This window comes from Pinus tabuliformis, chromosome 2_2 (assembly GCF_031772625.1).
Source record: "Pinus tabuliformis cultivar Carrire ecotype Pingquan chromosome 2_2, CPIR1, whole genome shotgun sequence".
Taxonomy (NCBI): Eukaryota; Viridiplantae; Streptophyta; class Pinopsida; order Pinales; family Pinaceae; genus Pinus; species Pinus tabuliformis.
This window is the reverse complement of record NC_142300.1, coordinates 522,360,842-522,385,964: the sequence shown is the minus strand read 5'-3', so window position 1 is coordinate 522,385,964 and position 25,123 is coordinate 522,360,842. Positions and strand designations below refer to the sequence as shown.

The 25,123-nt window shown below is 34.7% G+C and overlaps 1 protein-coding gene and 1 long non-coding RNA gene across 3 annotated transcripts in view; one reads left to right on the top strand and one right to left on the bottom strand.

Moving 5' to 3' along the window:
- The window catches only part of LOC149193645 (uncharacterized), a 51,325-nt gene that overhangs the window by 14,474 nt on the left and 11,728 nt on the right, over nt 1-25,123 (top strand). The window contains exon 2 of one of the 2 annotated variants that reach the window (XR_016254970.1): nt 21,562-21,629. The exons of the other annotated variant lie outside the window; for it this stretch is intronic. This is a non-coding gene — a long non-coding RNA (uncharacterized LOC149193645). The remainder of the gene's footprint in view (nt 1-21,561; nt 21,630-25,123) is intronic. 2 annotated transcript variants of the gene reach the window in all.
- LOC149193646 (calcium uniporter protein 5, mitochondrial-like) lies at nt 7,549-9,747 on the bottom strand. Its single transcript, XM_089406803.1, has 2 exons — nt 9,115-9,747; nt 7,549-8,182 (listed from the first exon to the last, which is right to left on the bottom strand). The coding sequence occupies exons 1-2, from the start codon at nt 9,625-9,627 to the stop codon at nt 7,763-7,765; spliced, it is 933 nt and encodes a 310-aa protein (XP_089262929.1). The 5' UTR covers nt 9,628-9,747; the 3' UTR covers nt 7,549-7,762.

The window sequence follows — 25,123 nt, the reverse complement described above, 5'->3', positions numbered from 1 at the left end:
CCTACACTGATAGAGGTATATGAGGTGGACAGAACCACTGGTTGATAGCGGGGGACTTGGATGTTAATAAGCTCTTGGTATGATGGTGTGTGCTCTGCAATGTGGTCCAGTGTATTGGACATCATCTTATTTGCCTCAAACTGGCTTGGACCATAGACTTCCGTGCTTGTCACTCCTCCTCCTGTTTCCAACACTTCTTGAACCTTTCTTGCCTCCCTCTCTTTCCTTGCCAATTGTTTTTGATGTTCCTTATCTTCCCTTGCTTTTTGTCTTTCCATCCTTTCCTTTGTTCGAGCTTCTGTTGTTGCAATCCTTGCAGCTCTCTTGTCCTTGGCCAACTCCTTCTTTCTCTTTTTAGTTTCCTGAATTTCATTTTTTTTACATTCAAACCCAAACAATAAATTCATATAATCTTGAGATGTGAGCAACTGTGAACTCCTCCCCAAATGAAGACAATCTATAGTTGAGTGCTTTGATGAGGCCTTCATTCTCTCTACTGGTAGCTTTAGGAATTCACCAAGTAATTTGCAATTTTCCCCTTGCTCCCTAGGATCTAACACTTGGATTTCAGCCTCTGGTATAGCTGATTGGCCCCCATTATCTTCTTCAGGTACCTCATGCTGAACAAGCTCCTCTTCCAGTGAACCATTGTCCACAAAATAATGAACAAGTTCGGTGTTCAACTCTGATGGTTGTGAAGGCATGTCCATACTTTCCTCATTGGTGGTAGAGACATTATGTGGGTTGATATTCATCATGGCCTCTGCCAACCATGATGGTGGGCTTACCTGGGTTGGCATGCTCAATTGTTCATTGTTTAGTCATGTTGCATTTGAAATCAAGTTTACATTTTCATTTGCTTCATCAATTGCCTCATATGGAATATCACATGAAAAATTTTCACATGGTTCAGTAGGTGTGACAACCTCCATGACATTGACAGTTGGTTCATGACTGAAATGTGTCTCATTCACATGTTCATCATCATAACCACATAAGTGCCCTTCATAAAGGTACATTATACCTTCAGCAGTAGCAACATGTTCTTGGGCATCAACATGGTCTTGTAAGTTCTTTGCTTCTTGACCTTCCACATAAAATGCTTGGCTACAACAAGTATCATGCATGAGAGCATCAACATTAAGTGGCCATATATCAGTCCTCCTAAATCTAGCCTTGATATTAGAAGTTGTGAGAGACCTTTTTAATTCTTTACTTGCAAGCTCAGCTAGCTCAAACCTCTTTACTTCCACCCTTGGATTATTTGCCATCCACAAAGTTCGCTTGATCCCAAAATAATTATTGAAAGGCCCAAACATGTTGAAATCAAGGGATTGCAATTTGTGAGTGGTATGAGCTGGTAATTTTAACAGGTCAATGCCAAAATTGTTGGCCTCTTCAATTGTTTGCAAAGCCATGTGTCTTCCATGGCCATCTAAAATTAGTGGGTGTCTATTTTAAGGCGAGACACCACCTGGTACAGATGCAGAAAAATGACAAAGCCAATTTAGGAATAGTTCCTTTGTCATCCATGCATGGGGATGTGCTGCCATGCATGCACCTGGTTCACAGCTCTGTATATAATTTTTTAGTTGTGTTTTACATTTGAATAGGTAAAATCCTGGGATTGAAGAACCAATTGCATTGACACAAGAAAGTATAGTGATCCACTCCATTCTCTTTGGCAAAATCTTAGGCACATTTCTACTCCCTCTTTTGGCAATTACCCGCATACCACAATTCCTTCCTGCATGTAAGCCTATTTCATCACAGTTCCATATATGGTCTGGGGCATATGAGTGTTGCTCATATGCAGCAAAAAGAGTGTTATAGAACTTGGACATAATTGCAGGGCATAGATTTAAAGCCCTGTCTCTGTCAAGGCCATCAACTATACATAGCACAAAGTGTGGATATCTTTTTTTAAATCCACTCCACCATGATTTACCAGGAAACCCATCTTTGAAGGGGTTTGGCCTCCCCTGACAGATTTGAGCTACTGTGGATTTAAGTTGCATAATCTTTAACCCATGTCCCAATTGGGCCATCTCCTTACACCACTCAACCACCTCGGCCTCCTCCTCTTTAGTCATAACTGTAATAGGCCCTCTACGCTTCGTATTAGTCAACCCATTTATCTAATAATGTATGTTAGAAGAATTAATACCATGTTTTTTTGTAGAGGCACAAATTGAATATCCATTAAATTCGATGTCATCAATTATAACTCGCATGTCTTGCTTTCTCTGATGGCACTGATTTTCTTTCTTGAACTTGCACCTTGCACTATGGTTGAAGGCGACTTTGTGGTTGATGGTGGGATAACATGATCTGCAAACACAACGTCCTTTTCAACAACATTACTAGGTGCATTGTGAGCATTCACATCACCCGCCCTATCCTCATCTGATGAAGTGGACTGTAGTTGGGCTCCCCTCACCCCTCGCCTCCTCTTGTTCCTTGTACAATCTATAATAGAAACTCTTGGCATGGCTGCAACAACCTGCAAAGTGACCACCAAATTTGATTTTAAAAAACTTTATTTAGAAAGCAAGGAAATTCATTGGCCTTTGCAATCAATAAGCAACAACAATCAGTGCTTTATCTATATATTGTAGTTGAATACATCTCAGATATGAAAATCATTATTGGAAGGTTTAAAGTTCTTTATTTGATTCTTAGATGATTTTTATGAGTTATAGGGAAGAGCTATTCCTTTTTAATTTTATAACAGGTTTGACATAACATAATTTCTTTAACCCAACTATTTTGTTGTGTCCTCAAATGATTGTTTCTGGGAACTGCCATTCCTTTCTTCAATGAAACCAACAACACGTTTAAGCATGTTTGTTGTTTAACATGATTCTATCTTGAGAAAAGGGTCAGGTGGTATCTTTTAAGGGATTCATTCAGTGGTCTAAAGCTAACATTTTTAGCTCTAAAGAGTTAGTAATGAAACACTTAAGTAATGGAGAGGTGAGGAACGAAGTGATATGGTCCTGCTTATGCTAATAAGAAGTCCTAATAGTGGTAGTGTACTTAAGTAAGGGAGAGGTGAGGAACGAAGTGATCTAGTCCTAATTATGCTAATAAGAAGTCCTAATAGTGGTAGCTACTCTACCAAGTGCTTAATTCAATAAGTAGCTACTCTAGCTCTGAAATTTTATGGTTTTGGAGTTTATTATTAGAGAAAATGCTAGGCTTGGGCTAAAAAGAAGGGAGACACTGACCAAACTATCTCCTCTTGCACCATTTCATGGTCAAAATTCAAGCCTTTATGTTGCTCAATAATTGTTGTAAGTGTCTAGTAATAATTGGCTACCCCAAATAAGCAAATAAAGTGTTATTGAGTGCACCAAAGAAAAACTAGTACTAACTCGAAAATGAACCACACAACCAACTGCAACATTGGGTGCAAAGGGATTTCTCATTTGCAAGAAACGAGAGCCCTGCTTTCCAATGAAAAATAAGCTTCTATTAACTCAATTAGAGGTATTGTTATGTTGATTTGGCTATATTTTGACATGACTTGACTTGGTTTGGACCTTTGTATGTGAGCTCCCAAATTCATGTGTGCATCCATAGCTCAATGATGGTTTTCTTAGCACATTCACACTTTGTGTAGAGAGAGAGCACTACACCTTTGGACCAATTGATGATGATGTAGCCTTCAAAGGGGTTACATACAGAATTGAAGTTGGCTTGATAATGATCTATCAACACAATTTTAGTGATTCATTTACCACATCTAAGGTCCTTGTTGAGCATTTAAAATATATCCATTGCTCAGGCATTTTACCTTGTACCATGTTGGGTTCTTGATTTTTCCAAGTCTCTTTTATATTTTATTGCTAATAGAAATCGTAATGGAGACCCACACATGAAGGTAAACTTTGTGTGAGACAATAATTGTATTTTTGGCAGTATTTCAGATATTACAAAGAATTACATGCGCATTAGATTTGAAAGATCGTTCCTTGAAAGATCATTCAATGCTTTGTTAACTCATTGACATGTTACATAGTGAAAGAAAACACATCTCTTTTTCAAACACCTAGACCTATATTTGAAAAATGGCTTATTCATAGGAAAATTGGACAATTCAATTTTTTTATCAAACCTAGTGCATATATTGTTGTACCATAGATCCACCAAGTTTAATTTAGAATGTCATAATATCATATTCTGAAATGTTATTTCTGTAGAATGTCATAATATCATATTTTGAAATGTTAAGACTACAAAAATAATAGTAGCACAAAACAAGATTATTATAGTAGCTAGATATTGAGTTGCAGGGTCAGATTTTAGGTGCACTGTAATGGCTTTAGTACCTGAGGCTATTTGTCTTTGCTCTTTGAAAGGATATTATTTGCTATTATAGTAGTTTGATATTGAGTTGCAGGTTCAGATTTGAGGTTATAATGTCAATGAAATTGGTTTCTAAATCAGTAAATTAGTAATGAAATTGGCTATAATGGCTTTAATTTACCTTTGTTTTTCAACAAAAATAACAATATTCATTATTAAAAAGAAATGGTAACATTATTCAATAAAAACATACCTATATGTCTCCAGCAACTGGTGAATAGAATGAATGTAACACTGTGCACACACTCAGTTTGTATGTTTCCAACAACTTCTAAAACTTCTGAATATAATGAATGTAATAGTGTCTGAACACTTTGATTGCATATCTCCAATAGCTAATGAGTAGAATGAATGTCTGAAATGAAAATAAGTAAGAGTTGATGTTTTATAGTTTTTTCATATGGAATTTAATTGGTAGGGAAGTTTGGCATAGATTGCCATCTCCCAAATTCAAATGTGTGGCTTGGATTGATTTGAACATGATCAAATGGTTGATAATATTTGAAGGCTGATCCATGTGCTTTCCTGTTTTTAATTCCCGAATTGAAAAGTCTAGTGTGTTGGTGACATTTATTGAGAATGTTGAGAATTGAATGTTGTCATTTATTGTCTTTAATCCTAAATGGAATGTTGTCATTTATTGTCTTTAATAGGTTGAATGGTTAAATACACATGTACATATGGCTGACACACATTTCACCTATTCTTATGCAGGTATTACTGAGCAATGGGATGTGTTTCTCTAGTGGAAATCTGTAGGTGACAGTTTGATGGGATAGGTATACTCCTAAATAGAATTCAATGGAATGTTTTGTAGTGCATTTTGCCTTATTTGGTAATTCAGAGCTAGAGATATTTGGGACATTATGTCTTGTCAATATGTGATGTTAAGGTTTGGTATTTGACAAGTGTTGGCCTAATCAATTTGTGGGCCCATTTTGGACTAAATTATATAACTTATAACTTAATATAAAGTATTTATGTACAAATTTTTGATGCTTATGAATATTTTTAGATAGATGTGTGAGGGCAGTACTATAACTAGTATTGGTCCCTACACAACAATAGAAAACTCTCCCCTATATAGTTCCTTTTATTTTTCTCACATGGGCAAAAACAGTCCATGAACGTCCATCTGTATTATATGGATTGGACTTGCACAACCACAAGCAGTGACTGTGATCTTATCTTTTTCCATTTATTTGATAAATTTTTATTTTGTCCTATTAAGAATGTATTTATGGTGGAATAGGTTTATTTTGACTGCAAACCTATCATGCTTTTGGGAGCGATCGAATTCTTACGGATTAAAATAATTATTACACCTCAAAGAATTTGTATACGGTCTCTCGTAAATTTGGATATATATATATATATATATATATATATATATATATATATATATATATATATACTCTTAAAAAAAATTACAAATATTATTTTTAATATTAACATTTTTATGGATTTGGAGTATATCCTAAAACTACTTTTATTTGGTAAAGAGAATTTTTTTCCTGCGACATAAGGAAATAAGTTAATGACCCAAGACTTAGAGGCATATGGCAAGAGTGAAAGCCCACACCAGTTGTTATTCTAGGTGGTGTGGTTTTCTTTCAATAATGGGGATGAATCAGCCTACATTCCTCAGTTAGCAGCCATAAATGGTTGTCCTCACTGCCGTTTGACTACTAAATTATGATAGATTTTCCCACATATGAAAAAAAAGCATTAACACAAAGTCATCATTGCATATGAGATATTCATCACTACAACTATTTTATTCCATTTGTTGTGCAAATTACCTTTCGAATATTCGAGAAGGATTGAATTTTTTCACACGCAAACTTCTTTAGAGTGCAAAATACAATGTGTTATTTTTCATTGTTTAGATTGTATTTTTGAATGGTAAATAGAGTATATATAGGACCAAATAAACTTACTTTTTTCATGATATATACATAATTTATTTTAAATGATATATAATATATATGTAATTTACATTAAAAATTTTAACATCACATGTACATTGAAACATTTAATGAGACAAATTTAAATATTTTTTTATATAAAACATTAAAATGATTTATTTTAACAATCTTTTTCCATATATAAATATATATGAAATGAATTTCACATAAATTAGTTAACATAAATCTTCAAATAGTTTATTTAAATTTTTTTTGAAACATTTTTTAAAAGTACAAGATTTAAACATCTTACTAATACATTTTTTTTTTTTACTTATATTCATTTTTTTATTATAGCCCATATTATTTTTCTATTTATAACATAATCTCTAATTTTTAATTTATTTTAAAGGATTTATTTTAAAGGGGAAATAGACAGACAAATATACACATCTCCTCATACTAAGTTATAGAATGAGTCTGGCTCAAAAAGCTTAATAAATTATATGAAAGATTTATTATTCTTTTGACAAAATTGATATGTGTTTTTAATAAAAAAATTATGAGTTTAAATTTAAAAAGATAGGGGATATGCATTTTTATTAAATTTAGGGGTTTATTATTGTGTGACTATTTGTATTTATTTGACAATTAAAATTGTTTAGAGAATTAATACTTTTTCTTTAAAAGGAAAGTGTATATGCTTATTTAATGTTTAAAGTGAAAATGAATTTAACTTTTTTATTTATTTTTAATGTTGAATAGTATATTAATATTTATAATAATAATTTAAAAAAAATTTCTTATTCTGAATTTATACGTCTCCTTAAAAAGAAATCTTATATGGAAATGGATTTAAAAAATAAATTAAAAATAGATCTTCTTATGTTGAATTGCATATTAAAATTTACAATAATATTTTTTTAAGCAAAAAAATTATACATAAATTTAATATATTATATAAAAATAAATTTAAAAAATAAATTTAATTTTTTTTTGGAAAATTACATATTAAAAATTATAATAATTCACAATCACAATTATTAGAATTATAATAAATTGTTGAGTAAATCATTTTTTTTTAATATTATACCTTACTTAAATATTTAAAGTAGAAATAATATTTAAGCATTTAGCAAAAAAGAAAAATCTTATACACCAACTTAATGCATACTTAATGCATAGAGTGAAGATGAACTAAAAAATAAATAAAACTAGTTTCTTTTATGAAAAATTATATCTTAGAATTTATAATAATTCACAACCCTATTAGAATTATGATTATAATTATGGTAACTATACAGTATGGGGAGCTGGAAAGGCTATCCTTATCTCAAAATGCTAAGGATAACAGCGAGTTGGATTGTTTAACTTGGGTTGCCATATTTTGGATTCCAAAATATTTTGGAAATCTACAATAAAAATATGGTATGAAGTGATAGAAAAAGTGAAAAGGAATAGCCCTAAATTACATGTAAAAGGCCCTAACATGCAGACTGTTTTAATGGTGACCCGACCATCAATCGAAGCTTGTTAAATCGTTCAATATCGAAATTCCTCTTCTTCATCAGTCTCTTCTGCCTGCTCTGGAAGCGAGCTTTGAAAAGGCCCTCGTAGGTGGGATCAGTTGAAGTTCCGAGGCAAAACATGTAGCCCGATAAGAAATAAATGGAGGTCAAGTGGAAGCATATGGGTTCCATCACATCCCAGGATAGCTGCCAGAAGGTGAGCCACATACAAACTGTGGTCTGGAGGCTCAGAAATCCGAACCCGCACCATAGCTCTCTCCGAACTATTTTCATGGCATCCAGGTCTATTGCGGCCTTTTGCTTCTCCATCTCTTCCAGCGCTTCACTGCGACGATCGTCTAAAAGAGGCACCACTCTCTCAATGTTCCTTGCTGCCTGCAAAAAGCAAAGTTCACAACTTTTACAAGAAAAAAGAAATAAAACTACAATACAAAGAAAAGAAACGAAATATAATAACTACCAAAGATTTTTTTATATTCAGGCTATTAAGACCTATTTTATTAGTAGATTTCTGGAATATTTTTAAAAGTATAGTAATTAAGTTAATTTGTTTAATTTAATTGTTAAGAAATAGGTAAGAGGTTCAAAACTAGAAGGGTAGAGTATGTATGCCTTGGTAGACTTAGCAGTTAAATGACTACCTGGAAATAGGTCCATTGTCCCACAAACAAGGGTTCTCATACACCACTCTGAGCTTATCTACATGGCTGATTCACGCAGGACAATCAGCCATGTCCGTCTAATTGCCTAATATTCTGCAAATCAGCAATTAACAAAGGGTCTCATACACCATCCTAAGCTTGAATCAGCCATGTCTGTCTAATTGCAAAGTATTGGGCGACTCAGCAATTAACAAGGGGTCTCATACACCATCCTCAGCTTATCTCAATCATTGATTTGCCATGGGCAATCAGACTGGGATCCCATACACCATCATAAGCTTATGATTCGCGCTGGGCAATCAGCCATGTCAGTGTAATTGCTGAATATTCCGCCAATCAGCAATTAACAAGGGGTCTCATACACTATTCTCAGTTTATCTCGATGGTTGATTAGCCTTCAGCAATCAGACTGGACCTGTCATATCCGTTATTCCGCAAATCAGCAATGCAAATAAAAATAACTTATACACCAATTTGATATCTAACTTAACAATAACCTTAAAATGAGATAATAATAATTTATTTAATTTCAAAATATACCATCAAAACAAGAATGTGTAATTCGATGAATAAAAAATCCACGACTATGATGATAGCGCCCGAAATATTTCGGCCATCGACATATGTTAGGAGAAAATCCAGTACCTGCTCCGGCATGAGGTAGACGCCATCGCCGACTATTAGAATCTGCCCGGATTCATCGAGCGATTTGACAACTTTCTTGACATCCTCCTCGGCCGCGAAGTCCATACTAATACAGATCTGTAATAATTCCTTGCGAGAAATGCAGGCATGGGGTATTTGGCGCAACTTTTTAATTAGGGAATCTACCTGCACGAACCTCAGCAGCCTTCTCCCTTCCTCCACAGATATTTTCCCTCCCTGCGGGCTGAGCACCTCCTGGTGAAGGCGGTCTCTCGCAGCGTTATTCAAATTCTGTAACTTCTGTCGCCAGCGATCGCCATGGATCACCGGGCGCTGGGTCTGAGAGTGTGGGGGCATAGCCACGTCTCGCCTTTGCCGAAACCAAGGATCGAACCTATGGAATTTATTTGTCTCCATACATTCAGCGGGTCCGTTGCCATGAAGGGCATCCTGAGCCTTGAGCAACAATTGTGGCCCTTGAAAGGCGTGACTGAGCAGTCTGCGAGCAGCCATTGATGCAACTCAAATACATGAATACACAACATAAGAAAGAACATGGGGAACCCTACGGCATCCTCGATTTTTATATTGGCCACTGATTAACATTAAGCGTCGGCTAGCTGCATTTGAGTGATGAAATAATTGAGTGCGCGATATTTGTTGTGAGGCTTAAAATTATAGAAGATTAGTGTAATATTATTTAAGATTCGATTTGTTTTTAGTGAGATGTTTTTAGTGGGATGTTTTGGAAGTTTTTTTTTGGGTTTTTTGGTTTTAATTTTTTTTATTTGGTAAGATTTTATTGAAATTATAGGTTTGATAGGTAACTTTTGGACAATCGAAGTGTTTGCAAATTTTTTAGAGTCAAAACACTAATTCAAATAACACATATCCAAATTTCACTTCAAATTTTTAGACCAAATTCTAACACCACAAAATCCAAAAAATCACACTAAAAACAACTTCTTAAAATTCCAAAAATTTGAAACGGTTTTACAACTTCCACGTAATAGCACGAGGCATAAAAGAAGTCATGGCGTAACTATCCCCAAGTGGTACCCTGTTTGAAGCTAAGATTGATCACGTGGATAGACCTCACGACACAAGGCTTCGAGAGCTTGCCTGCACCTTCCAAGAAAGCAACGAGAAACATTAAACACACAAAATCAACGCACTATAAGGTTCCTTGTATTTTTCTCACATGGGCAGAAGCAGTCCTGTCATTCTTTTAGGTATTGTTTTATCTTTTTGGAAGTATATCAAGTTACGAATTTTTTTATCCTTCAGAAAAATGAATTATTTATTTATTTACTAAAAATATTGTAATTTTGTTTTAATTTTTGGAAAAAGAAATTTATATTTTGTAGACGCTAAAAACATTTAGTATGTGTATTTTAACCGTTCAGGAGAGTGAAAGAATTAAAAATAAAAAATACAAAGAAGATATTATGTGATATAAAATCACTTATCTTTTTTTTAACTTTGTATGATGGACAATAGGAACCTCTGCCAAATCATTTTAGGTCATCTCTAGTAGATGCTTTTTGTTACAATCGAACTTTCTCAGAATCTCAACTTTCTCTCTGAAGCATGAATTCATTTTGTGCTTGTCATCTCATCTTCTTTTCCGCCCACTACTTCATGATGTTCCTCTCCATGGAACGATTTTATTTCTGAGTTGTATTGCATATGAGGTGCATGCCCATCATGAACTTGGGTATTATAATCTTCTTGTTTTGAAAAAGAGTATTAAAAGATTACCATTTATTTTTTTGTTAGTGGCATGCCCCTTTATTTTGGTAGCTCTTTCACCAAGGGGCATGAGCCCTAAAGATTTCTTGTTTGAAAACATGTGTGACATCTGAATGTTGTGTTTTCATAGTCCAAAATTTGAATTGATTGGAAGTGTCTATGTTTCAAAAAGATGTGGTTAAGTAGACCCTTGCTTAGTTCTATTTTTATACATATACAGGCAAAGGTGAATAAACCTTTCTCATTCTTTCAACATTGATCTTTCTAGAGGAACCCAAAATGTTCTCGACACCCTTTAGAATCTTAGGATTCAAAAGAGAAGAGGGAGGCTTGGAAACCTTACCCAACCTGGTATCTTTGTTACCACCATTGTAGAAGAATCAAACTTTGGAAAACAAGGGGTGATGAAAAGCCTTGTTCTTCCCCAAAACCAAGGCTCTTCCTTCAAACCTTTCACTAGATCTTCTTGGGAATCAAATTGATTAGTGAAAAAATGTTTTGAATAGAGGTAAATATCACAATTTTTGGAGCATGTCATAAAAACCCATTGATGTTAAGCTTTAGGCCCTTGAAAAAACCGTTGAATGTGAAAATCACAACCTTTGATGATTGACGAATAAAAAAGAGTTGAATTACCTCTTTTGGATTTACTTCCGGAACTAGCACTTGTTCTAATTGTCAAATGATATAAGGTCCTAGACTCAACTTTGGTTGTTCCAATGTAATGGAACCTTTCCCCCAAGCCACATCTTTGTAAGAAACTGAAGCAGTTGGGTTCCTATAGCCCAAAGTACATCGACACAACCTCAAAAGCAATACAATAGTGGAGTCCATAGTTATGTAAAGGGAAGTAGTTGCAGGTTTCGTCTTTCCCACCAACCCCAATGGAGGAGAACAAGGAGTTTTTTCAATTAGATCTACTTTGATATAAAGGTAACGATGGGATAAAACATGGAAATCATACAAACTTTAAGAGCCAAAGTGAGGGAGTTAAAATAATGAATGCCAACTCATAAGCTTGCTTAAGAATGAAAAAAACTAAAAAATGAATTAAAACGTCTTCTCATTAGGTAATTTTTTAATTTAAAATGTCCTTTTGAATATATAAATAGATTTAACATTTTTTAAATATATAAACTAAAATTCAAACTCGTAATTCTAATAAATCATTTTCTAATTTCCAGTTAAATTATAAAAAAAAAAAAAACAAAAAACAAAACAAAACAAAACAAACAAACTAACTTAAATTACTTCCACTACCGCATTAAATCACATATAAATAGAACTTGTGTACTTAAATAAAAGTGATGAGTTCCAAATGACTAATTTAAAGGTGTTGATAAAAATATTGTTTACTTTAACAACTTAATTATGATGTGTCCTCTTTCTTTATTCTAATGGATAAACTAGGAAATAGGAGGAAGAATAATGAGAAGAATTTGAGGAAAAAAAGTAACAACTTAATTATGATGTGTCCTCTTTCTTTATTCTAATGGATAAACTAGGAAATAGGAGGAAGAATAATGAGAAGAATTTGAGGAAAAAAAGTAGAGTATAGGACGAATAATGAGAAGAATTTAAGGAAAGAAAGTAAAGTAGAGTATATTTAACAATGGAAGAGTAAGATTGAAAAAATAAAAGATAAGAAAATATAGATAATTTAATAAATAATAAAGTTATAAGTTTGATGTTTATGTGAACTTTTCAATATTATAGTGTTTAATTAAAATTAAGATTAATTTTATATATAGCATGTGCTTTTGTGAATTTTAGGGCTTATGGTGATTTTGTTTATGTTTAGTGTGTTGGTTGAATATAAAGTCTTATAAAGAACTAAGCTCAATTGAGCATTAATTAGTATCACAGTAGAAATATCATGTTGAAGAATTGCAACTACAATAGTTGAATTTGTTAGGTCAAGATGCATATGAAGGAAGATATCTAACCCTAACTATAGTTTGATAGGTATTATGGAGATTTGAAGGTGTAAACTAATGAGGAAAGGGAAATTCCAATGTGTGTTTGGAGATCTCAAGGTGGATTTAAATATGGATGTATGCATGTGAAAATAGCTCCAACCTTTGACTAGGGTAGAGCTACAATTTGAAGAAGAATATGTACACCAAAAAGTGTGGAGATGTGTCACAAAATAGGAGTAAAAATTGGAGGTGTGAGTAGGAGAACATATTATGAGGAGGATGCCTTATAGGAAACTTGTGTGGAGGTGGAGAGGTTTACAATTAGGTTTGAAGTAGTGCAAGTGTCCCAAGGGTTTGGCCAAAAAAACAAATCCTAGGAGAGGGCAAAAATAACCTTTGTCCAAGAGAAAATTTTGAAGACTTTAATGGAGAAAATCATACCTTTGATTGAAGTTGAGGATCTCCAAATAATGGAGTGGATTTTGTCAAGAATGGATGCCTTAGAGCATGCAGAGAAAATTGGTTGCGTGGTTGGAAAAGAGGGAAGTTAAGATGAATACCTCTTAGTTGAGGATAATTGTGAGAATGACAAAGCAAATGAAGATTGCGATGAGAAATTAGACTATGCATTGAAGGAAGGTGAGTCTTTATAGAAGAATTAAGTGTAGAGGAAGATATTCAAGTAGTGGAGGTAAGAGGTGTTGAATAACATAAGTAGGTTAGGTCTTCATAATTGTACATGGGTCAAAATGAAATATACTTGTCAAAAGAAAGAAAAGGAATTTTATTATTAATTAAATTGACTTGTTAAAGCATGGGCGCCATGCTTGGGTCAATTTTTATAGGCCAAGCCTCCATTGTAGGCTTTAGGATTGTTTATTTAAGTGAAAGTAAAAAAAAATTGGTCAAAGACTCATTAGAAATATCTATCTGAGGACTACAAATTTTCATTGCAACCATCAAGTCTCCTTGCATGTCGGCCTTCCAAATAATTGTCTACTAATTGACAAATAACCTCATGTCGGCTTATTTCATTAGGAAACAACTATATATAAGCATAAGGACTTCGCTCAAAACACAATGAGGCAAGTTTGGATCAATTTCAAAGAATGAGTTCATAGAAGATCGGTGAAATCACAGTATAGTAGAGATGTAACTTCACTCAAATTGCATAGAATATTTTCGGTGGAATTAAGTGACAAGGTTTTGGTATACCACGAGAACAAGTTCATATTTTCATTTGGTGAAAATTTTAGAGAAGAATTAAGATACTTATCTTAGAATAACTCGAGTTACATACAACAAATGAAGGAGGGCTACAGTTCGGACTACATCGAGGTATTTCAAAGTCTATATATATTACAAAAGGATTGAAGTGTATATGTATTACATTAAGAGAATTGAAGTCTAAACCATGATGTCACATTAGAAGGCTACCATAGAACGAAGTATGATGACAAATCGTAGTACTCTCTGAGATCAAATTCATTGTCAGGAGTAGTTCGAAGCATCCAAGACGATAAAAGGTCTAAAGCCTCCTTAGTTAAGATATATAACTTGAAGGAACCTTCACTACAGGCAGAAGTTCATCATTTAAGGGCTGAGTTTGAGTTCATCGTTATCACCAATTTGTTACTAGAAGAATATCAGTCCTCCTACACTTGAAGAATAGATTGAAGTCCTCCTACATATTGAAGAACAAATTGAAGTCTAAGAACTAAAGCATTCTTTTGAGGATTGCGAAAGGAATTTGAAGTCCGTCCTATGGAGAAAGAAATACAAACTTACTCTTTGAGGATTTGAATTAATAGTCCAAGCATAAGGAACCAACTCAAATAAATTGAATAAGTATTGTCACTTTTACTTACTTAACAGGATGCATATGCAACAAGTTTAATGGGGTATCAAATCAAAGGTATGTAAACACTAGGTACATATATTCATGAGCTTTCATACTTTCAATATATATAATCTCAAATGGTTCATATAATCCTTGTTTATAGCCAGTTTAGGCTAAATATTGTAATCCCTAGATAACATATGAAAATCTCATATTAGAAGCTTAATCCTTGCCTTCTAGAGTTTAGAAGTAATCTAGGATGTCAAGCAAAATTCCTAATGTTGATTGGAAGAAAGAATAAATTGATCTTCGATATCATAGGATTCCATCCTGCATTGTTACATAGAAAATCTAACTTGATAAGATAAAATCATGTTCTTGGTATCACATGTTTTGCTTGAAAGTGTTACAGGTATAAAATATCATGGCTAAATACAAAGGGAACACTCTAAGTAATTGTTACAAGGTTTGTCATGGACATCTCTAGGTATGTCTTAGACTATACACCTTATAAAATTATCTTAGTATAAGAGGTATGTTCATCATATTTTGAAATTTGCATTACATTACTAACATCGTTATGTCTATCTCTCTTGAATCATGAATATTCTTGATTGGGTGATCCAACATTAGATAAATCTACCCTCCTTATATCTTTGATTACTCTTATGGAACCTTAGAAAGGTTCATTATGAAAAACCCTAACTTAAGTGTATGTTGATGATAATGTGTGAAAGCCTAACCTGCTTAGGGTTATTGGAAAATGCTATTTGAAGTTTTTGATTATGTCATGTTTGGGGTTTTGGTATGATTATGGAAACCCTAACTTGTTATGGTTGAGTGGTAATGTCTAAAATACCGAACCTTTGACAAATTGGTAATTTAGGGTTTGTTATCTTCTTTTATTGAAACCCTATATGTTTAGGGCTTAGTAGAGTGTATAAGAAAGACCCTATAATGTATTAGAGATAAAATCCTTGGCATGTGTGTGTTTTTATGATCAAACCCTAGTTTGATCAAGTTTGTTACATATCTAACTTCATATTTGTAGTTGGGTTTGACTAACACATGTTATGATATGCTTTTGCATGGTGATGGGATGCTAGATGTATGCACTGACCTAATTGTTGATGGTCATGAGTCCTAGGGTTTGGAACTAAGGCCTAGTCGAATTTTGATTCTCTAGGATGATAGTATTTGTGAATTCTAGGGTATTGTAATTAAATCTTAGTAGGAGTGAAAATATTTGATATATGATGACAATGTGACAATGTGAGATTTATGTAAGACCGTTGAAGTATGATTTCTAGTTATGATTGATGTTTGTTGAGAATAAGTGAAATATAGGGTTTACAATAAATCCTAATGGAAGTAATTCATGTTGTTGGTTGAGCTATGATTGGTTTTTATCTCATGTATGAAGTCTAGGGTTTGTATGAAATCCTAGTAGAAAGTCTAACATATGAATTCTGAAAATTGTTAGATACATTGTAGATCTATATTTGTTTGAATTATTTCTAGGGTCTGCAATATGATCTACTAGAGTATGTCATACCTCTAGAAGAAACATTGAAACCCTAAATGTAATGAAAGTTGTGATGAAATTCTCAAAGCCTTGATGAAGTAGTTTAGGGTTTATGAAAGACCCTAGTAAGAAGTTGAAGAGTATGAGTCTCTTGTTTAAAATTAAGTTTTGGCATCTGATATATAAATTTGAATTCTTTCGTGGTTATGTTATAGTTAACTTCATGCTTCTATAGAATTGGTTGTACTTGGTATCTAAGTTGTGCAGGTACACAATCTTCAAGATGGTGAAGATGTTCGTAAACTAAGTTGATATGATAAGCATGATGTGAATGATGATGATCAGATAACTCTCATGAGAAGGATGGAAGCCATCATAGATTCTCCAATGTTGCAAGAAATAAATTGAGCCCCATATTTTAAGAGGGAGCTTGAATGAAAGATCTCCCTAAGTTGAGAAGGAGCCTAGATGAAATATATCCTTAGATGAGATGGAGGTCATATCATAGTCATAATAGACACCATGATAGAAGAAATTGGAGAAGCTATTTTGAAGGGCTGATAAGATAAGAAGAGCCAGATCTATTTGAAGAATATGTTGTTGCATGGGAAGTAGGAAGGGAATATGCATGATTAAGGAATCTTCTATCAATATTTATTTGGAAAGATCTAAGTCTTACTTTGAAAAGTTGAGAAGCAACATGAATTTTTATAGAATACCCCGCAGGTTTGTGTCTATTTATATACATTTGAAAGTTTGTTACTGATTTGGGTTGTGTTTGAAGGTGTGATAACTTATTTTACATGATTAGGGTTATCAATTAGTTTGATGGGTAGAGATTTGTTATTGATCTATTTGATCAGGGAGGATTTTTTACCGATTGGAAAGTTGAGGCTTTGTGTGAGACATTGCATGGGAAGACATCTAGTCGATAGTCTGTGTTGATGTCTAGTTCCCGAAGTAGGAAGGGTGGTGTTGGTCATGGAGATCTCACCTTGAATACACACCTAGATCCCTGGGTTGATGGTTAGTAAGTAAGCCTGATGGTACCTAGAGAGGCTGAGAGATTTAGTCTGTCTTAGTCCCACTCGGATAGATTTCCCTGGTCAGGAATATAGTCCATGGCATTGTGGTGCCTAAACCGTTGAGCGACCTTGGAAAGATTTCCCTTGTTAGGAATCTATTCCATGGCTTTGTGGTGCCTAAAATCTTCATAGATTATGTGTCTCGATATCTTCCATGTATCTCTCTAGTTATATGTAAGTATGAATACCTCCCTCGTTAAGAGGGAGTGTTGAAGAATTTCACTAGGTTTTGTCTTCATAATTGTACATGAGTCAAAATGAAATATACTTGTTAAAAGAAAGCAAAATATTTTTTTATTATTAATTAAATTAACTTGTTAAAGAATGGGTTTCATGCTTGGGTCAATTGTTACAGGTCAAGCCTCCATTTTAGGCTTTAGGATTGTTTATTTAAGTCAAATTCAAATTTTGTTTGGTCAAAGACTCCTCCATCAAGTCTCCTTGCATGTCTTCCTTCTAATTAATTGTCTACAAGTCGTCTTATCCAAATAACCTCATGTCGAATTATTTTAGTAGGAAAAAACTATAATCATAAGGACTTCGCTCAAAACACAATGAGACAATTTCGGATAAATTTCAGAGAATGATTTCGTAAAAGATTGGTGAAATCATAGTATAGTAGAGATGTAACTTCTCTCAAATTGCAGAAAATATTTTCGAATGAATTAAGTGACAGGGTTTTGGTATACCACAGGAACAAGTTCAGATTTTCATTCGGTGAAAATCTCAGAGAAGAATTCGGTTACTTATCTTAGAATAATTCGAATTATAAACAACAAATGAAGGAGGTCTATAGTTCAGATTACATCAAGGTATTTCAAAGTCTATATATCTCACAGAAGGGTGGAATTTTATGAACGACTGAAGTGTATATGTATTACATTAAGAGAACTAAAGTCTGAACCATGGTGTCACATTAGAAGGTTACCATAGAATGAAGTATGATGATGAATCACCACAAGAAAAGAAGGATAAAAGACCAAGGGAGGATGTTTCCCCTTCAGTTTTCGAAATTCAGGGGAAAGAATTAAAAACATACAAAACGATGTAGAAAATTAATCCAGTAGAAGAGTCTCTGCAGGAAGAAAATCTACAGTCTATAGTAGTCTTGACAATTCCTTATACTTCTACTTTCCCTTGAAATGAAGACATTTTCATAGGGTCACCATCATCTTCAGCTTCTCAAGAACCACCAGAAAAATCTCAATCAGGAGACTTGGTCCATGATCAAGCTGAACCAAATATATTTGCAAGGTATAAGGAAATTAAAAAGAACAATGAAATTCTGAAAGAAACAACTTATTCTCAGTTCTGGAAATAAACAACATCATCACAACACAGACTTCTCTTAGCTTTTGATACTCAGAAAGGAAAGATGCAAATAGATTTCCTTCAAGCTAAAGTTCCTTTTCCTAAAATTGCAAATGACTACAAAATATCTATATTTTCTTTTAAGATTTTTCCATCATATTGATCAAATGGACTTGCACAAGAAAACAGGTGAAATGTTGTATTATACCTTGACAAAGTCAACAATGATAGCATCTAGGCTTCAGGGTTTAGTCAACAATATTCAATCTCAATTAAAATTTGAAAAAATATTTTTTTTTAGCGAAAGACACTAAGATAAATTATTTAGACGATTTAGTGATTAAACTAGGATATGATCTCATTAATGTGAAAGTTGTTTAGGAAATCATTAAGAGAAAAAATGCTGACATTGCAGCCCTAAAGAAGTAGCTCAAACATCCATCCATTGAAGATCCACAAACAAAGCAAGTTGGTCAACTAGAAAAGGAAAAAGAAGATATGTTCAAAATTATCATTGAACAGAATGGACAGATAAAATATATGGATACTAGAATATAAATCCTGTTATAGGAGAAAGAACAGTCAACTAAATTAGTAGTCATTCCTCTCACAATAGTTTCAATTACAAGTAAATCAGTAGCAGGGGCTTTTACTTCAAAAACTACTACAACAGAGACACAGTCTACGGATACAATAGGACAATTAAGAAAAGTTGTGGGAGAATTTTCTATTGGAGGGCAGGAGATTGAAAAGCTGAAAACTCGGCTTAATAATCTCCAAGAGAAAAAATAAAAAATTGATAATGTGTATTTGTTGGAGCTTTAAAACACTCACCGATTAACTTAGAGAATTGAACTTTTAGACAATGAATATGCCATGGCACAGAATTTCACAAGCAAAGGAAAACATTTGGGTATATATTAATGGAGCCATGTTTGAAATTTGGCCTTCCATTGAAATTATTTTTGAGCAAGAGGAATTGGTGTAGAAATAAAAAGAGGTCATAGAAGATATAAAGGAAAGTTTGGGTCAGAAACCAGGTGAAGCTAATTCCTTAATAAGAATTATGAATTCAAAGAAAAAAGAAGAACTACAAGAATATGAGATTACAGACAAAACTGAGACAATTTTTGAGGTAAGAAGAGTTCTTACAAAAATGAATTTAATTTTGTAGTTAGAGAATAAATTTCATAACTTGGAGGTCAGCATTCAAAAATTCCACAGAAAGTTCAATATACTACATGAAAAGGGGCTTCCAAGTTTAAAGGGAATGGGAGATAAATTAGTTCAGCTAGAGGATTATCAACAAAATTTATATTCCATAGCAAGAGATAAATCCAAATTTTCCACCATAACGGGAACCATTACAGGGAAATATTTCATGGAAGGTTTGAATTTCGACTTTCTTATCAAACATGAAATAAAACATTTGCAGTCTTCTCCCTCCATAGATATTTTCCCTTCCTGCGGACTGAACACCTCCTGGTGAAGGCAGTCTCTCGTATTGTTATTCAAATTATTTAACTCCTGTCGCCAACGATCGCCATGGATCACCGAGCGCTGGACCTGAGAGTGTGGGGGCATAGCCACGTCTCGCCTCTGCAGAAACCAAGGATCGAACCTATGGAATTTAATTGTCTCCATACATTCAGCGAGTCCGTTGCCATGAAGGGAATCCTGAGCCTTGCGCAACAATTGTGACCCTTGAAATGCGTGACTGAGCAGCCTGCGAGCAGCCATTGATGCAACTCAAATACATGAATACACAACATAAGAAAGAACATGGGGAACCCTACGACATGCTCGATTTTTATATTGACCAGTGATTAGGATTAAGCGTTGGCTAGCTGCATTTCAATGATTGAAAATAATTGAGTGATTTGTTGTGAGGCCAAAAATCATGGAAGATTAGTATAATATTATTTAAGATTAATTTGTTTTTAGTGAGATTTTTTGGAAATTTTTTTGTGGGCTTTTCAAGTCTAGTTTCTTTAAAATCTGGCAAGATTTTATTGAAATTACAGGTTTGATGGGTCATCTCTGAACAATCGAAAAGCCAAAAATTTTTCAGGATGTTGAATCTATATATATATATATATTCAAAAAACCAGTTTAAATAACACATATCCAAATTTCATCTCAAATTTTTCCGCAAGATTCTAGCACCCCAAAGTCCAAAAAATCAAACTAAAAACAACTCCTTAAAATTCCAAAGATTTTATACCTTCATGTAAGAGAACGAGGTGAACCTTGGATAAAAGAAAAAGTGGCATCACTATTCCCCGAGTGGTACCCTATTGGAAGCTAAGATTGATCACGTTGACAGACCTCATGACGCAACGCTTTGAGAGTTTGCATTTAATTTTCAAGGAAGCAAAGAGAAGAATTAAAGATACACACAAAATCAACGCACTAGGGGAGGGATGCCATTAGGTGAACACCTCCACATCAACCACCCACAACGCCACGCTTGCACACCCTTTTCTGTGCGACACATGTCCCATGCATGCAATGACGTGTAGCCTACCTATTAAAACCAGTTCGGCAGGTATTTGGCGGGGTTTAGGGTTTCATTTAGTGATTACGCTACGGGTAGTTCATTCCAACGTTCATTTATGTTTCGGACCATTTCTTGTCTGTTCGTAGAGCCGGTTGTTGACCGCCGCTGCTCCAATGGCAGTCACTGCCATTACTGTTGTGTGTGGTGCGGGTAGTGGCTTCGCAGTGCCGGGTGGTGGTTTATTGTTTAGCAAGGTGGTCGTTCTTCAGCGCGCAATGTTGTATTCGTCTATTTCATGTTGTTTTTCCGCCTAGTTTTTCTTTCCTGTCTGGTGGTATGGGCTCATTATTCGTTTGCCTTTATCCCTGTGGCTAATTACGCTCGGCTCGGTGTTGGAGATGGTTGTTTTGTGCTCCAAATGCATTTTTTAGGTTTGTGGTTGAATAACTTAACTGCAGTTTCATTGTTCAACTAATTTTTGGTCCCTATCTAACCATTTTTATGTTGTTTTGCAGATTGTTGCAGTCTGAACTATTGTTTGAGCATCTGGGGTTCCTGTGGATTTCTGGCATGGAGAAAAAAGGTAGGACACTGTCCTATCAGCCACATTTACTGTGTCTTTTAAGACATTTAGCCTACATTGGAAAATTGTGCCTTTGTTTACCTGTGAGTATGTGTTTACTTGTGTGGGTTTTGGCTAGTTATTGGGTTTTGGGTTGTGGGTTTTGGATAATTATTGGGTTTTGCGGTCTCATTTGATTTTGGCTTGTGGGTTTTGGATAATTATTGGGTTTTGCGGTCTCATTCAACTTTGGGTTGTGGGTTTTGGATAACTATTGGGTTTTTGCGGTTTCATGTTGTTATGAAACCAGCTCAAGAAAAGATAGAAAACAAAGATCAACGCCTTAGAATTCAGCCTCTTCGAGGGGGCAACCTCCTTTACATTACATAAATGAACAATTCTTGGATGATACAAATGACAAAACCTCCTTTCTATATATAGGAGTCTAAGGAGTCACAATATAATCCAGCCGACCTAACAATAATAATATAAAGCCACAAAAATAACAATAGAGGGATTCTATGGGGCACAGAAATAACAATATGGGGGTAATAGGGGCACAACAATATAAATAAGGGGTATAACTACAATAGTAATGGGGTAATCACTAGTATTATAGGGACCCAACATGCCCCTCTCCTTCAAAAAAGTGTTGTCCTCAACGCTTGAGAAGTTCTGGATACTTCTGCATAAAATTCTCATCCTCCCATGTGGAATCTTCAGCGGATAAGTTCTTCCACTTGATAAGATACTCTGAAATTGATCGATTTCGTAGCTGTCGAGTTCTTGTTTCTGTGACTGCTTCCGGTTCCAATATAATTTTTCCTTCCTCGTCAAGTTCTGGCAATATTGTTTGAACTGGGAGCTTGTCGCCTATAACCTTCTTTAAACATGAAACATGGAAAACTGGGTGCAATCGAGAAGCTGCAAGAAGCTCCAATTTGTATGCCATAGTACCAATCTTTTCCAACACCTTGTACGACCATAATACTTTGGTGATAATTTATTATCCTTCTTAGCTTGCTTTAGGGACATTTTCTTATATGGTTGTAGCCGTAGGAATACCCAATCACCTACATCAAAACTTCTTTCACTGCGATGTTGATTTGCCTGTTGTTTCATTCTATTTTGTGCCAACACGAGGTTATCCTTTAAGAGTTGGAGGACTTGTTGTTGATGTTCGATGTGATGTTCCACTGCCTGAACCTTAGAATTTTCTCTTAAATATGATGTGATTGATGGTGGTTGGTACCCATAAAGTGCCATAAATGGGGTCATTTTTGTTGTTGTATGGAAGGAAGTGTTATACCACCATTCAGCCAGAGGCAACCATTTGACCCATTGTGTCTGTTTATCAGATACAAAGCAACGAATATATCCTTCCAAACATTTGTTTACTATCTCAGTTTGCCCATCAGATTGAGGATGATAAGATGAGCTATGAGCTAACTGAGTACCAAGACAAGAAAATAATTCTGTCCAAAAATTTCCAGTGAAAATGGGATCTCTGTCACTTACAATAATCTTTGGGTTTCCATGTAGCTTTTGAACTGTTTCCATAAATGCAGTAGAAACTGTACTGGCTTTAAATGGATGTGATAATGCACAAAAGTGTGCATACTTGGTAAGTCTGTCAACTACCACCATGATGACACTCTTTCCCTCAGACTTGGGTAAACCTGTGATAAAATCCATTGAAACCTCCTCCCATCGTTGGCTTGGAATGGATAAAGGTTGTAATAGACCCGGTGTCTTAATTGTTTCAACTTTATTTTGTTGGCAAACCAAACATTCCGCCACAAACTTTTGAATATCTGATTTAAGGCCATCCCAAAAAAATTCCTTCTTAACCTTGTGGTAAGTTTTTAAAAATCCCGAGTGCCCTCCTAAGGGAGAAGTGTGCAATTCCATAAGAATCTTTTGTTTTAGCTGGGAATTCTTACAGAGGTATAAGCGATCTTTGTACCATAATGAATCATTTTGCCAGCTAAATGTATCAGAAGTACTGGAATCTTGTTGTAGCTTTCGAATAAGTGCCCACACTTCTTCGTCATTCTTCCATTCCTCCTTTGCTTCGTTTATCCAATCTGGTTGGATAATAGAAATGGCACATAGCAATGCTTCCATATCCTCATCCTTTCTTGAGAGTGCATCTGCCACCACATTTTGCTTCCCTTTTTTGTAGATGATTTCAAAGTCATAACCCAACATCTTTGTGACCCACTTTTGTTGCTCTTCAGAGGATAATCTTTGTTCTAAAAAGTATTTAAGGCTATCATGATCCGTTTTTACCTTGAAGTGTCTTCCCATTAGGTAGGGTCGCCATTTCTTAAGTGCATGGAGTATTGCCAACATTTCCTTCTCATAAATAGCTTTGCTTAAAAACTTTCCCTTGATTGGACGACTTTCAAAAGCAATGGGTCTTTCATCTTGCATTAGAACAGCACCAATTCCATTTCCTGAAGCATCACATTCCACAATAAAGGTTTTTGTGAAGTCCGGTGTAGCTAAGACCGGTGCTTGGCACATTGCCTCTTTAAGATGTTTAAAGGCCTTTGTTGCTTCCGGAGTCCATGAAAATGAATCTTTCTTCAATAATGTTGTTAGAGGTGCTGCTATTCTCCCATAATTCTTAACAAACTTGCGATAATACCCTGTCAACCCAAGAAATCCTCGCAGATGCTTTATGGATGTGGGAATTTTCCATTCCTTAATGGCTTTAATTTTGCTAGGGTCTACCTTAACTCCTTCATGAGATACAATATGACCCAAATATTCCACCTCCTGGACTCCAAAGAAACATTTGGATCTTTTTGCATATAATTGTTTCTCCTCCAATAGTTGTAGCACCTTGTCAACATGTTCAACATGATCCTTCCAAGACTTGCTGTAGATTAGTATATCATCAAAAAATACTAACACAAATTTTCTAAGGAATGGTTTGAAAATTGAATTCATCAAACCTTGAAATGTTGAAGGTGCATTGGTAAGGCCAAAAGGCATGACCAAAAATTCATAATGACCCTCATGAGTTCTAAATGCCGTTTTCGGAATGTCTTCAATCTTCATTCTGATTTGATGATATCCCGAACGAAGATCCAACTTGGTGAAGTAAATTGATCCATGCAATTCATCCAGTAATTCATCAATGAAAGGAATGGGGAACTTATCTTTAATAGTGAGCTTGTTGAGCTCCCTATAATCTGGACACATGCGCCATGATCCATCCTTCTTGTGCACCAATACTACTGGAGCTGAGAAAGAACTTTGACTCGGTTGAATTATACCAGCCTCTAGCATTTCTGCAACCATACGTTCAATTTCACTTTTTTGGACATATGGATATCTGTACGGCCTGATGTTTGGAGGAACACTTCCTGGAATCAGATGAATAGCATGATCATGATCACGCATAGGTGGGAGACCTTTGGGAGTCTCAAATACCTTGGAATGATTGTCCAGGACTTTTTGGAGATCTGGAGAAATAGATGATTCCAATGTGGAAACATCTAGCG